Raw genomic sequence first — 14,262 nt, 5'->3', positions numbered from 1 at the left:
GTTTTAGAACAATTTGAAAAACAATTTAGAAAATTTGAAAAACAATTTACTGTGGTTTCTTTAAGAAAGACTGCCTGAATGACATTAACAATGACTCTGTATATCACTTAGTAGATACCATCTAGTAAGTATATAGGTTATATCGTGGTACTATTTGAGAAAGTAAAGTTCATGTTAAAGTGACAAAATTATTAGAATAGAAGCCTAATTTAAATACCTGTGACCTTCTGTCACTTGAAAAGACTATAAGTCAAGTAGACATAAAGTTTTTTTTTTTTTTTTTTTTAAGATTTTATTTATTTATTTTGACAGAGATCACAAGTAGGCAGAGAAGCAGGCAGAGAGAGGGGAAGGGAAGCAGGCTTCCCGCTGAGCCCGCTGAGCAGAAAGCCCAGTGTGGGGCTCGATCTCAGGACCCTGTGATCATGTCCTGAGCCACTTGGTGCCTCTAATTTTATTTTTTTAAACAACTAGTTCAAAAGCAAGCTAATCACAGATTAATTATGAAATAATGAGGGTAGATTTAAATAATCAGCATAAAATTGAGCACTGGACCAGAAAGTAGATAATAATATGATAATTATTTAATTCAGTAAATATACAGAGAAAAAGGAAGGAGAATAACAAAAAGTACTATTTTATCAATAAAACTCTTAGTTGGAAAAGGAAGATTTCATAAAACTGATACATCTTTTTTTATATTAGGATAAGAGTGGAGCTTGGCAAATAAGATTCTGATACAAGAACAATACTATTAAAGAAAAAATGATAATTGTGAAATTGAGTATATAAATTGCATGCAATTAAGTCAGTTAAAAAAATTTTTTTAAAGATTTTAAGTAACCTGTACACCCAACATGGGGCTTCAGTGTGTAACCCTGAGAACAAGAGTTGCATGCTCTATGAAGTGAGCTGGCCAGGCACCCCCATTTTAATATTTTTGATGTTGCTCTCCTTTATTCATCAGATACTTATTGACACCTACTTTATGTCACACGTTGTTCAAAGTATGAGGAGTGAAAGCAGTGGCAGAAAACAGTTGCCATCTCAACTTTCCTGCCATTCTTGTTCATTTTATCTCAACATTTTCCATTAATCAAGAACATATGAGATAAAGGTAATATGTATCTACCCTATGATCTGACAGTTCCTTTGCTAAGTATTTATCAAGAAGAAATGAAAATATATATTTGCCAAAATCCTTGTACAAGAATGCTTATACCAGCTTTCTTTGTTATAGCCCCAAACTGGAAACAGCACAGATACCCATCCCCACCAAAAGAATAAATGATGAAATTCTATTCAATAAGAAATAGGGATAACTGTTTATATACAGTATATATTATGATGCTTGGAAGAAGATGATCACAAAAGTTACATACTGTATGGTGTCATTTATATGAAATTCTAGAACAGGCGCAACAAACCTGTGATGATAGAATTCAGATTACTCCTGGGAGTGGACAGTGAGTGGGAAAGGGCAAACTCCCTGGGATATTAAAAGTTTTCTGTGTCTTACTCAAGCTGGGACATTTTATAAAGTAGGGAGTATATTAGCATATTAGGGATTGTAACCATAAAGGTAATTTCCCAAGTAAATATAATCCAAGCATTATATTTACCTTATGGGAAGGAACACACTTTGAACACGAATTGTATTGGTTTATTCAGTTGGGAGGCGACATAAAGAATTTTTAATAAAATACTCTGGGGCCTCAGCAATATAATGGATAGTTAAAATTATACTGAACCTTTCATTATAATTATAGGGGACTTCTGCTTTTGCTCTGGGGCAGTAAGAGCATCTGGAATTATCCCACTGTAAGCAGCTAGAAAACTGGACAAACGTATATACTACAACTGTTTTCAGAACTGGACAATATCTAACACAGGACTATGATTCCTGAGAGAAGGAAAACAAACCTTTCTTTATTCAAGTTTTACCATAGAGATAATCTTCAGACCGTGGTGCAGGGAGAAGAAATCCAGCATAACCCAGTATCCTTGCTGAGTTGAGACAGAGACTGAGGTGACGAGAATTTGCTTGGCATAATACCAGAGAGGAAGGAGCTCTGCAGACAAAGAACTGCAGAAAGGTTCATGGCTAAATACCAATCCATGTGCATAGGGTAAAACTCCCCTTGGCCAATCAAAAAACAATTTCTGGAGAAAGAATAATTGTAGCAGAGCTGTTAACCAAGTAATTCTCAGAGTTCACATGCGCCCAGGAATCATTCATATTCCCACCAACCGCAAAGGAGAGACCTGGCATTCACTAGAGACTCCATAAGGTCCATACCTTAGTAATGGGGCAGAAGTACCGGTAAAGTAAAGACAACTATAACCTAACAAAACTTAAAAACTGATCTGCAAGCAGTATAACTGTCTGCCAGCACAAAGTCCACCTCACTTCAAAGGAATACAGTGAAATCCAGCATCGAGTAAAAAATGACTAGACATGCAAAGAAGCAATCAAGTGTGACCCAAAACCAGGAGAAAAATCAATCAGTAGTGATAGACCCAGAAGTGACTAAGATCATGGAATTAGTAGATGAGGATGCCAAAAGAGCTGTGATGAATGTGCTCATAGACTGAAGGAAAACATGAAAAGAATGAGGAAAGAAATGGAAGATACAAGACACAACCAAGTGGAAACGTCTACAAATGAAAAAAATAACAGTAACTGAAGTGAAATTTTCACTCCATAGGATTAACAACAAATTAATGCCAGTACTGCAGAAGCAAGGACCAGTGAACTTAAGTCAACATAATAGAAAGTGTATAAAATGAAGCACAGAGAAAAGTGAAATGAACAGATACTCAGTGACTTGCGGGCAAATATGAAGCAGTCTAGGGCATCTGGGTGGCTCAGTGGGTTAAAGCCTCTGCCTTTGGCTCAGGTCATGATCCCAGGGTCCTGGGATCGAGCCATGTTTCAGGCTCTCTGCTCAGCAGGGGGCCTGCTTCCCTCTTTCTCTCTGCCTGCCTCTCTGCCTACTTGTGATCTCTGTCCATCAAGTAGATGAATAAAATCTTAAAAACAAAAACAAAGCAGTCTAGCCAACCTATACTTGAAGTCCTAGGAGAGGAAGGGAGGGAGGGAGCAGAAAAAAATTTGAAGACATAGCAAAAATTTTTATTGCAACCATGTTTATCATTAAAGACTGTCGTCACTTGGTAATATGACAGCCGTGAGAGAAAATTTCCCTGGTATCATCTAAGATGAATTATAGAAAAAATTATTAGGTTGGAGCAGTTACTTGAATTCACAGCAAATAATTATCTGAATAGTTAATATTTTCAGCAGGAGAAAGAGAGAAGGAAAAAAATGTTGGATTTGTGGAGGCTAGTGAATACTAGAATATTATCATGACTTGCATTATGTTGTCAGTATAAATTGAAGTATATCTAATTATAACAAATTCTTGTATTAGTGCCTAAATGTTTGATTTGAACTAATTTGCAATCAAACATTAAGTAGCAATATATACCATGAATGGATATCTGATTTTCTTGTAAGAATAATATGATTTTCTTACCATATTGTTATTTAGCTTCAGAAGAACTAACCATTGCTGGCATGACCTTTACAACTTTTGATTTGGGTGGACATGTGCAAGGTAAGATTCTATTACACTTATAGTTGTTTGGTTTTATTTTAATAAAAATGTGGCCATTAGTTTCCAGTTCATGAAATCTTGTTCTGTTAAGGAAGGCAGAGTACACTTAAAATTTAAGAATTGTTACCACGAGATAAGCTTTTTATTTATTTATTTATTTATTTATTTATTTGACAGACAGAGATCACAAATAGGCAGAGAGGCAGGCAGAGAGAGAGGAGGAAGCAGGTTCCCCGCTGAGCAAAGAGCCTGACGTGGGGCTCGATCCCAGAACCCTGTGACCATGACCCCAGCTGAGGGCAGAGGCTTAACCCACTGAGCCACCCAGGCATCCCACCACAAGATAAGCTTTAAACCAAAGTGATTTTCATGATACTCCTGGTCAGTTTAAGTCTTAATTGCTTTTGGTATAAAGCATGTAATCTAAATTTAGCCTCTGTCCTCTGCTCCAATCCACATTTCACCAATTGTCATAATCATGTTATGATGTTACTGCTCTGTATTAAAAACTTTCAATGGCTGACCTATAAAATGGAAGCCAAACTCGTTGACCTGGCATTTGTGATCTCTATAATCTGATCCCAGTTTATTTTTTGAGTCTTTATTTTCCCCTGTTCCCTTTTCTATTCTCTGTTCTCCAGCCAAACAAAACCCTCTCGGTGTTCTTCCTCTCTGGGCTTTTGCTCATGCCATCCCCATCTGCACACAAGTAACCCACCTTCAGGGCCCAGCGTAAGTGTGGCTACCTCCCATTCTCACCTGGGAATGCTCTTAATTATATTTCCATGGTGCTTAGTGCGTTTGTGTAAATGTCTACAAGTTTGGAAAAGACTCTGTTATATCCTCTACTAAACTTTGAGGAACTAAAGTGTATTTCATATGTCCCCCAAAAGACATGACAGTACCCAGCACATGGTAATTCATAAATAGTGAATATTACAAAGTTGGTGGGCATTCTAAAGCTCCTGTGACAAATAGTTGAAAAGATTTTGGTGGTTGTGGCTAGTGAATGCACATTTGAGACATTATAATTATTTGAAATATATATGAAATACTCCAGAATACAATGGTTAGAGAGAATTGGAACCTAATGGAGTCTGAGATTTAATTTCTGTGTTGTTTTTAAGATAAAAACTGAAGTCAGTTGCTTACCCCTAAGGCACCCCTAAAACTTCTCTAAAAATAATGTCATAGAAAAATTACCCTAAAGGTTTTGTTGACTTCAGTTAATTTCTGTTATAACAGTTTGTTTTATTATTTTAACTTAACAAATCTGTACCCACTAATTTCCTTCTTTCACTGACTCCGAATTTATCAGTGGCAAAATAACTGCTAAACTTGAAATGTCAGAAAATGAATATTGCATATAAATTTTAAAAATAGTGACAGTCATCCAGTGAACTTAATGTGCATCATTGTCCATTGGTAGCAAACAATAATTCCACTTCTAACTTGGGAGAACTGGAGTAGAGTAAAAATATTTGACTTGCTTATATCAAGGAAAGCCTTCCTTGGTCCTCTGGAAAAATTTGGTGATCCTGGGTTAAAGATGAATTTAAATATATAGTGAAGTGGTAGCAGCTAAGGGATAATTAAACTTGGTTTCTTGTTGGACTCTTCCATCAAACCATCTGCTAGGTTTGACCGGCAAATAAAATCTAACTCCTGATTGTTTTTGTTAGCTCGAAGAGTGTGGAAAAACTACCTTCCTGCTATCAATGGCATTGTATTTCTGGTGGATTGTGCAGACCATGAAAGGCTGTTAGAATCAAAAGAAGAACTTGATGTAAGTTAACTAAAACTAAACGTAGCTGAATCACTCTGGTAAGGTTGAAGAAATAGGTTGGAGATCTAAATATCAGAGTACAGCTTTTCTGTAGTCTCTGATACAACTCCTGGCTATTTATGGAGCTCAGTGGTTAACTCTGCTTAGAACACAGAGACAGTAGCTTCGAGTAATTGTAGCTTTTGAGGACATACTAGCACAGTCCTTCTTCCTGAAGACCTAAGCTCACTCTGTGCAGCGTACCTTTGTAGTATATTTCATGTCTGCGGCATACCTGGAGTGCCTTGGTCTTGAGTCCCTGGTCATCCTAGATGCCGTTTTCTTCAGGAGTTGGCCGGAACCTGGCAATGGTGTAACATGCTATCTTAGTCACCACTTCTACGAGTGAGTGGTGGCATGTGTAGGCACTATTCTTCCCCCTCTCCCAGGTCAGATGCTTCATAAAGTGGCTCAGGAACAGCCAGGAAGGCCAAGGCTTGATCTGGGACCACAGAGGAAGCAGTGATTTGACCTGACTGTGCCTCTGCCCAGAGCAGGCAAAATTGTTCATGTGGCAAAGTCCAGGTAGGTTCTGTGGTCATGGAACAGGGTCAGGGATTTCCTGACTACCTGCTTTGTGCCAGGCATGTGTATATTATATCATTTAATTCCCAAATCAACTCCATAAGGTAGGTGCTACTCTTCCAAATTCTCTTTGAGCTTCACTGAGGCTTATTTGTTCAAGATCTCACAATTCATAAGCAGTAGAACTAGAATTGAAACCAGGTCTGCTAGCTTCAAGGTGTTTGTTTTAGAGTCCCTTAGTGATTCACAGAGCGAGCAGCAGAGTTGAGCATTTACACAAGGAGCTTACAGTTTCTTTGAGCTCACTTTTTTGTGTGTTTTTAAGGTTATTTTTTTGTTTGTTTTTAACTCCTCTCTCTACCCAGTTTGGAGCTAAAACTCACAAGGCTCAGATTAAGAATTGCAGGTTCTACTGACTGAGCCAGCCAAGCACCCCTGATCTTACTTTCAAATGTACAAAAAGTTTGTCAATGGAATTTGGCAGAACTGACATGCTATGGTAGAGAATGAGTCCTTGTTACTCATTGGTATCTTGTCATAAGGAGCTCTTCAGGTAGTTTCATATCAACATCTTATCTTTCATTTTGTCTTGTTTCAGTCACTAATGACAGATGAAACCATTGCTAATGTGCCTATACTGATTCTTGGGAATAAGATTGACAGACCTGAAGCCATCAGTGAAGAGAGGTTACGAGAGATGTTTGGTTTATATGGTCAGACAACAGGAAAGGTAAATAAAAGAGTTTTCTTTTTTTGTTGACTAGTGTGAATATTTCATTTGACAGTGTAAAGGTCTTTCAGTTCAGTGTCTTATTTATTTTTATCTTCTGAAATAGTTTAATTCCAATATTAGCACTAGCAGTAATCATGGTGATTAGTTCAACTGGCGGTCTGCCTTTTTTTTTTTTTGAGGTATAACTGATATGTAATGTTAGTTTTAAGTATACAACAAAATGTCTTTTTAAATTACTGTTGTCCAACTACATATGCCCATTATTATTTTTTTTTTTTTCATAAAAACTCATTTGTACATTTGGGTCTTTAAATGTCTTTATGTGTTTTCTTTCTACCACTGAATGAAACCTTTTCTTGGGGATAACAAGAATGTCAAAACTCATGCTTGTGGGAAACCAAATGAAAACTTTCAAAGTTTTATTTGTCATAGATTTTCAGAATTAGCCCCCAAATAATATACTTAAATGTTTAAGCATTCCAATAGTGTATTTAGACCCTGAGTTCATCAGAGATAAAAATAAAGTGTAGATTTGAACACAGGAGTGTTGGGGGATTTTTTGAACATAATACTTTTTTTTTTTTAAGATTTTATTTATTTATCAGAGAGGGGGAGGGGAGAGAGCGAGCACAGGCAGACAGAATGGCAGGCAGAGGCAGAGGGAGAAGCAGGCTCTCTGCCGAGCAAGGAGCCCGATGTGGGACTTGATCCCAGGACGTGGGGACCATGACCTGAGCCGAAGGCAGTTGCTCAACCAACTGAGCCACCCAGGTGTCCCGAACATAATACTTTTTTTTAAAAGATTTTATTTATAGGAGAGAAGGAGAGTGAGCATAAGGGGGTGGGGGAGGGAGAGGGAGAAGCAGACTCCCTGCTGAGCAGGGAGCCCCATACTGGGCTGAATCCCAGGACTCGGAAATCATGACCTGAGCGGAAGGCAGATGCTTAACTGAGCCATCTAGGCGCCCTGAACATAATACTTTATAATAAGCTTCAAAATGTGTTATTTTTGCAGTCAATTTTTACAGTCAATTTGTATGAGGGAGAGACGTTGGTATGGAAAAATCTCAGAATATACAAAATTTTCTTGGTTTATATGTATTTCTTTCAGAGTAGAGAAATACTGCACTGTTTTGAAGGAGACTCTGGTGTTAGGGTAGACTTTAGTCTGTTTTCTGTGTCTTCTTTTCAGTAAGTCAACTCCCCATTTTTAGGAAATGCCTTGTTTAGTCATAAACCTACTCAGAAAGGTTTGTCTTTAATATTAGTGAAGCCTGCTTGGGTAACTTAAATTTTTCCAAGTCAAAGACTGTTTTCATTTTTATGTGCCTCACAAACTCCCCTCTTTCCCACTGAGTGAGAGGAGGAGATTTCTTGTGTGTCTAAGGCACTTGTCTGCCCAACACCCGAGGCTTAAGCACAGTCACCCTTTGTTCTGAGATGTAGAAGCTGTAAAGTGGAGCTTTTATTTCATAAAGAGGTCATCCATCATAATATAATGTCTGTCTTCCCTTCTAGGGCAATGTATCTCTGAAGGAACTGAATGCCCGACCCTTAGAAGTTTTCATGTGCAGCGTGCTCAAAAGGCAAGGTTACGGAGAAGGTTTCCGTTGGATGGCACAGTACATTGATTAACAACCACTTGCATCGGTTCCAGGTCTCATCATTCAGGCCTACTCAGAGATTTGATCCACTCAACATGCATAACTTGAATTCAATAGACTTTTGTTGGTTAGAAAACAGATTTTTTTAGATTATTAATATTATATCAACTTAATTTGAGTGCAAATTGAAAACTGATTCAAGTTTGAGTATCACAATGTTAGCTTTCTAATTCCATAAAATAGTTTATACAGTTTATAATCTGACATTATCCCCAGTGCCATTTATAAAGAACAACTTTCCAGCAGTACATTTGAAGCACTTTTTAACAACGTAAAGCTACGAATACAAACCATGTTTAAAAGCTCATCATGTTAAATTTTTATGTACTATTTTGGAACTAGTTTTTAAATTTTAGATTATATGTCCACCTATCTTAACTGTACAGTTAATAATTAGGTTATTGATGATTGCATGATGCCTTACAGTTTTCAATAATATTTTTTCTTATGCAAATGTCATGCAATAAAACATATCCTGATGTTTGGCATCTTTGTTGGGCAGGTGTTTCATTTTAATGTGTCTTATCTAGCTAGTATGCTCTGACGTTTTTAGTATTTAATAACATACGTATGAGGGGGTTGTGGGGCAGGGAGATCACTTCAGAATTTTTAGGATAATGTGTAAGTCTCTAGAAGCTTTTGCATTTACCAGAAGACACACTGTGTTTGGTTCCATTTTACACATTTCTTTCTGCATCGCGTGTATTTGTCCATGATTAATGCTGATGGGATCCACTTTTAGTTTCTGTGGGATCCGTCTTTTGAAGAAAAGCATATCTGGTACAACACAGGGTTAATTGGGGGTTTGATAGGCCTATAGCTCCATTCCAGTTGTCTGATTCTGAAGTGTTCCAACTTACCGGTGCCCTGTTTGGTCATTTGTGCCTTTTCACCAAAAGTAGTGACGGGCACCAGTGTCCCCACATTTAGAGGTACTCCCCACTCCCTTTTAAATAATGATGCAACAGGTAGCACAGCACCTTGTGCGTAGCTTCATTGTAGAGGCCTGTATGTGTGAGGAGAAAGGAAGCCTATCTGCCATCTGAGCTGCGTGGGGATTCTGGTCCTGTCCTATAGCTCTTTTGCATTGTTTGGCATATTTTATTTCTCATTAGAAATCAATGAATGCTTGTGTTCGATTTTCTTTTTTCTTAATTGCTGTCAGCTCTTACTTTATATTTATAGCACAAAGTCTTTTGTTTTTACAAGTAATGCCTGCTGTGTGATAGCATCTGCAAGCCTCACTGATAGATTAATGTTTTAGGTAGCTTTTAAAGCACTTTAACTTTCTAAGAAATTGAGTAATTCTTTTCCATGAGGTTCTGAGATTCCTATAATTACTAAAATAAGCTGAAAGATAAGTGCCAAATATGTATTTTTAAAGACTCAAACTTAAGAGAGTTAGTTCTCTCTTGGTTATAAACCAGGATTTTATAGTATATTTAACTAGTTCCATTGAGAATAGATTGCTCCATTCCATCAAGAATAATTTTAACATCAGAATTAGTGTTTTCTTTAGCTTTTTTCCAAATCAGTTACTCTAGTTCTATCATTAATAATGGAACATCTGAGACAGATTAAGGATTAAGAGATATGACTGGAAGGAATCACCAGTTAGCTAAATCAACAAGGTCATTTCAGCATGACCTCTGGTTTTAGTAATATGGCTCTTCTGTTTCACTTTAACCTTTCTTTCAAATGAAAATAAGAGCTTCTTCCCTCCTCCGAATCATCACTAGCATCATGGGAAAAGGAGGAGATGACATATCAACCTGTTGGTTTATTTTGCCACATTTAATTCAAGTACTCACTCTTAGGGGCACCTGACTGGCTTATTTTATGGAGCATGTGACTCGACCTTGGGGTTGTGAGTTCAAGCCCCACACTAGATGTAAAGATTACTTAAACGAATGAAAAATAAATCAAGTACTTCTAATATCCTGACTAAACAGAACTAGGCCTTATTAAAAGTAACTGTCTCTTGTTGGTATCTATCTTGAGCACCTACAAGGACATTGCATTTTCTTCAAGTATTTCCTTATATTGTGATATTGTGAAATCAATTACTTGTGTCATAAATTGGTATAAAGGAAAAAACCCTCCTAATTTCTCTGAAGTGGAGAAATGCTTTCTGGTAACAAAATATATCATTCCAGAATTCTCATTCTAGTTCTGACACTGGGATCATAGAATTAAAGTCAGTTGTGGACCACAACTAAACTGTGGCTCTTTTCCCAATGATGAGAGATTCTTACGGCCTGAATGTTCAGAAATGAAGCTGCACATAGCAGCAAGTGGCTTTCATCTCAGCTCTGGGGAGATGGGCCCGAGTCATTGGGCTTACCATCTCACTCTTCCAGCTCCTCTGAACACATCCATTGAGTCACTGCTCCCCTTCAAGAGAAGCATATTAAGAGAATTGCAAGAAAAAGTAAAAGCACATGGGGAAGACATTTACTCTCTACATGCTTGTGCAAGTATGTGCGCCTGTTCAGTATTTTGGGGGTAAATTGTAGCATTGGGGACATAGATTAATTTTGTACCTTTTACCATAAGTTGTGAAAATGTATACAAGATTGGATTCCATATAAATCAGGCACTGCTCAAAACATACATTAAAATCTTTAGTCTACAGCTCTAAAAAACAAGATCTCAGCCTGCATTTCTCATTTTAATGAAACCTTTAACCTCACACCTCTTTCAAGGATTGCTGTTAATTATATTTTCGGGTAACTTTTTAAACTGATTCCAGTTTGTCTTTAGCTCAGTGAATTTTTAAAATGGAGAGAAGAGCATAGCATTTTTAAAAATTGGGGCAAGACATTTTCTGAAATATGTGAAAAAAATTCTTCACCATTGGCTTGGTTGACCCAGTATCTTTGAATGCCAAAGATGTATGAATCCAGATACTGCCTGCATAGATGTCAGTTTTAGTTTTGTGTGCTTATATGCATATACACATTTACTGTGGTTTACAATGTTTTTTTTTTCCTGAGTTTTGAACCAGCTCACACGTCTTCCTAGTACTTTCCAGCACATAAACTTGCAAAATAATTAAGGTAATAGCTATAATAATACTCTTTCTTGCCTTCTGCAAAATGATTTGATCAGTCACATTCAAAACACATCATTTTCACAAGTTCGATCATTAAAAACAGTGTAATTCTAGCTGACATGATTTGAGAGTTGTAAGAGAAAGGTTTACATGTTGTGAAACTGTATTGGTTGTGACTCACTGTGGCATTTCAGTTTTGATAGTTATGTGATTCAAGTTTGCAAAGATTTATTGCCAAATTTTCACTAGACTACAATGAGAAGAGCTAATATGAAGGGAATGCTCTCAAAATATCTTGTGTTCATTTTACTTAGAATATATTGTTTGAATCAATTTAAACCTATGTAAAAGTTGGTGAAGGTTCCAAAATTTTCCAAGAAAGCATGAAAAAAATAGAGATGAGCAAAAAAAAATTCCTTAATGCAAAATTAATGATGAATTAAAGGTTTTCTATGAACCTTTACTATTTTTTGCTATAAATCTAAGCGTTCAGAAAACGGTGTATCTTCAGTGAAGGTCTAAATTCTCAAAACTATATGGTATGCTTCTGATGGCTTCTTCCATCACTGGTCTTTTGAAATGCAAATCAGTGCTTTTTAAGCCCCCATCCCCCCAAAAAGGAAGGAAAGAACAGGTCTTGGATTATGGGACTCTGTCTCTGTGCAAAGTGATTGGGATTTTGTTAAAACCATGTGTCTACTCTTGGTCCCTAGAACCATCCCTCCCTCACACTCCCACACTACACCTGGATAAAAAGTATGAAGTGGGGCACCCCGGTGGCACAGTGGGTTAAGTGACTGCCTTTGGCTCAGTTTATGATCCTGGAGTCCCAGGATGGAGTCCCACATTGGGCTCCCTGCTCAGCAGGGAGTCTGCTTCTCCTGCTGACCTGTCTCCTCTCATGCTCTCTCTCTCATTCTCTCTAATAAATAACTAAGAAAAATATTAAAAAAAAAAAGTATGAAGGGAATCTACAGAGTCACTGAAGAGTCATATTGAAGATGTAGCTCTGAACCAACAAATTTTTGTTCTCATAATTTAGAACATTAAGTAATTAATGCATTTAATACCACTGATTGATTGTTCAGGGATTTGACTACAGTTTTTAAAAGAATCAAAAATAATCACACTAAGCAAATTTATCCAGAGTAGACCTTATGGAGCGCCTGGGTGGCTCAGTCAAGTGTCTGCCTTCTGCTCAGGTCCTGATCCCAGGGTCCTGGGATAGAGACCTGTATTGGGCTCCCTGCTCAGTGGGAAGCCTGCTTCTGCTTCTCCCTATCCCACTCCCACTCCCCCCTGCCTGTGTTCCCTTTCTTGCTGTGTCTCTCTCTGTCAAATAAATAAATAAATAAAATCTTTTAAAAAATAAAAAAGTAAACTTTGTTTCAGGAGCATCCTTGCCCCAAATAGATTTTAGGGCAGAAATGGAAAAGCCTTTTGAGTGATTTCACGCCAAGTTATTTTTGGAAAAGCTTCACTGGAGTGGATGAATTCTTCTTTAAATAAGGGAGGGAGAATTTGAATTAATTTCAATTTTAAATATTTTGGGGGAAAGGGGGTGATAGTTCTACAGCTTTTGACATACAAGTGGTCTTTGGAATTGTTTTTTTTATCAAGTGTAAAGATTCACATCAGAATGACCAACTTCACATGGGTTTCTCTGTTCCCTGGTGCCACTCCTAACCTGAACTCATCATCATACAGTTGCCATACTGAGGTGAGAGCACTCAGGATGAATGTAGTCACGTTACTTTGAAAGTGATCAAAGTGTTTTCTGTAGTGAGGACTTCAGTATTTGACTGAATTATAGAGTATGTTGAATGGTAAGTCAGTCAGTTCTTTTTATCACTAACCTTGTTTGCACTTTTGTATACCACTGCTTGCACTAGCATCTCAGTGTGGATTTTAACAATGGTTTCACAGTGTATACAGATTGTTAAGCATAATTTATATGAAGATGTTTCTGTTTACCTTTATGTATTTTATAAAGAACAGCTACGATTGATGGTTAAATGTTCTTGAATTGAATTGTGTTTGTATGTTATTTTGATTTTGTTTTATTATTCACCCCCTATGAATTTGAGTGTCAGGAATAGAAAAATAAAACGCTAACATGGTCTTTGAAAAACTCTAGTGTCAAGTTCTGTCTTTATCATCCAACTTTAATTTTCATTTTGCTCACTGGAAATTTCTTGGACTTTGAAATTATGAATAGAACTTTCCCTTTGTACAAAGATTCTTAAGAAACTTTGCTTAAATATCAAGGCCTACCTTGCCTGAAAACAAGGGCAAACTGAAGTCGAACTGACACAATATTCACTCTGCTGAAATGTAAAAAATAAAGCAACCAGTGGTTTTATCTATATCAAAGTTCTCTAGCGTTAGTATGCATCAGAATCTCCTGGGAAGATTTTATTTTATCTGTTTATTTTTTAATGTAAACTCTTTGCCCAATGTGGGGATCTAACTCACAACTCCTGAGATCAAGAGTCCCATACTCAACTGACTGAGCCAGCCAGGCACCCCTCCTGGGAAGATCTTTTTGAAAAGCACAAAAGAAAAAAATCCAACCAAAGGTGGTGATTCAGTAGATCTGGAGTGGGGGTGGAGGGCAGGAATCTGGATCATTCACAAGCTTCTCAGGTTTTTCTGATACCAGAGTACATGAATTTTTCATTTAGCAGGAACAGAGATGTAACAATACTAAATACTAATAACACTAAACGATTACTGGTTCATCAGTGAAGAAAAACATTAATCATTTTGGTAAGGATTATTGAGTTACTTTTGAGACTTAAACATTTCCTACCTTTAACATTTCCCACAAAAATGGACAG

General features: G+C 37.1%; 1 protein-coding gene across 1 annotated transcript in view; it reads left to right on the top strand.

The window, feature by feature from the left end:
- Nucleotides 1-13,553, top strand: part of SAR1B (secretion associated Ras related GTPase 1B) — a 32,247-nt gene extending 18,694 nt beyond the window's left edge. The window contains exons 4-7 of the mRNA XM_059174604.1: nucleotides 3,555-3,620; nucleotides 5,303-5,406; nucleotides 6,569-6,700; nucleotides 8,222-13,553. Of these exons, the coding sequence (XP_059030587.1) occupies nucleotides 3,555-3,620; nucleotides 5,303-5,406; nucleotides 6,569-6,700; nucleotides 8,222-8,338 (419 nt within the window). The 3' untranslated portion in view covers nucleotides 8,339-13,553. The remainder of the gene's footprint in view (nucleotides 1-3,554; nucleotides 3,621-5,302; nucleotides 5,407-6,568; nucleotides 6,701-8,221) is intronic.
- Nucleotides 13,554-14,262: the final 709 nt, after the last annotated feature.

This window comes from Mustela lutreola, chromosome 5 (genome assembly GCF_030435805.1).
Source record: "Mustela lutreola isolate mMusLut2 chromosome 5, mMusLut2.pri, whole genome shotgun sequence".
Classification (NCBI taxonomy): Eukaryota; Metazoa; Chordata; class Mammalia; order Carnivora; family Mustelidae; genus Mustela; species Mustela lutreola.
Note: the sequence above shows the minus strand (reverse complement) of the source record. Positions and strands in the feature narration are given on the sequence as shown.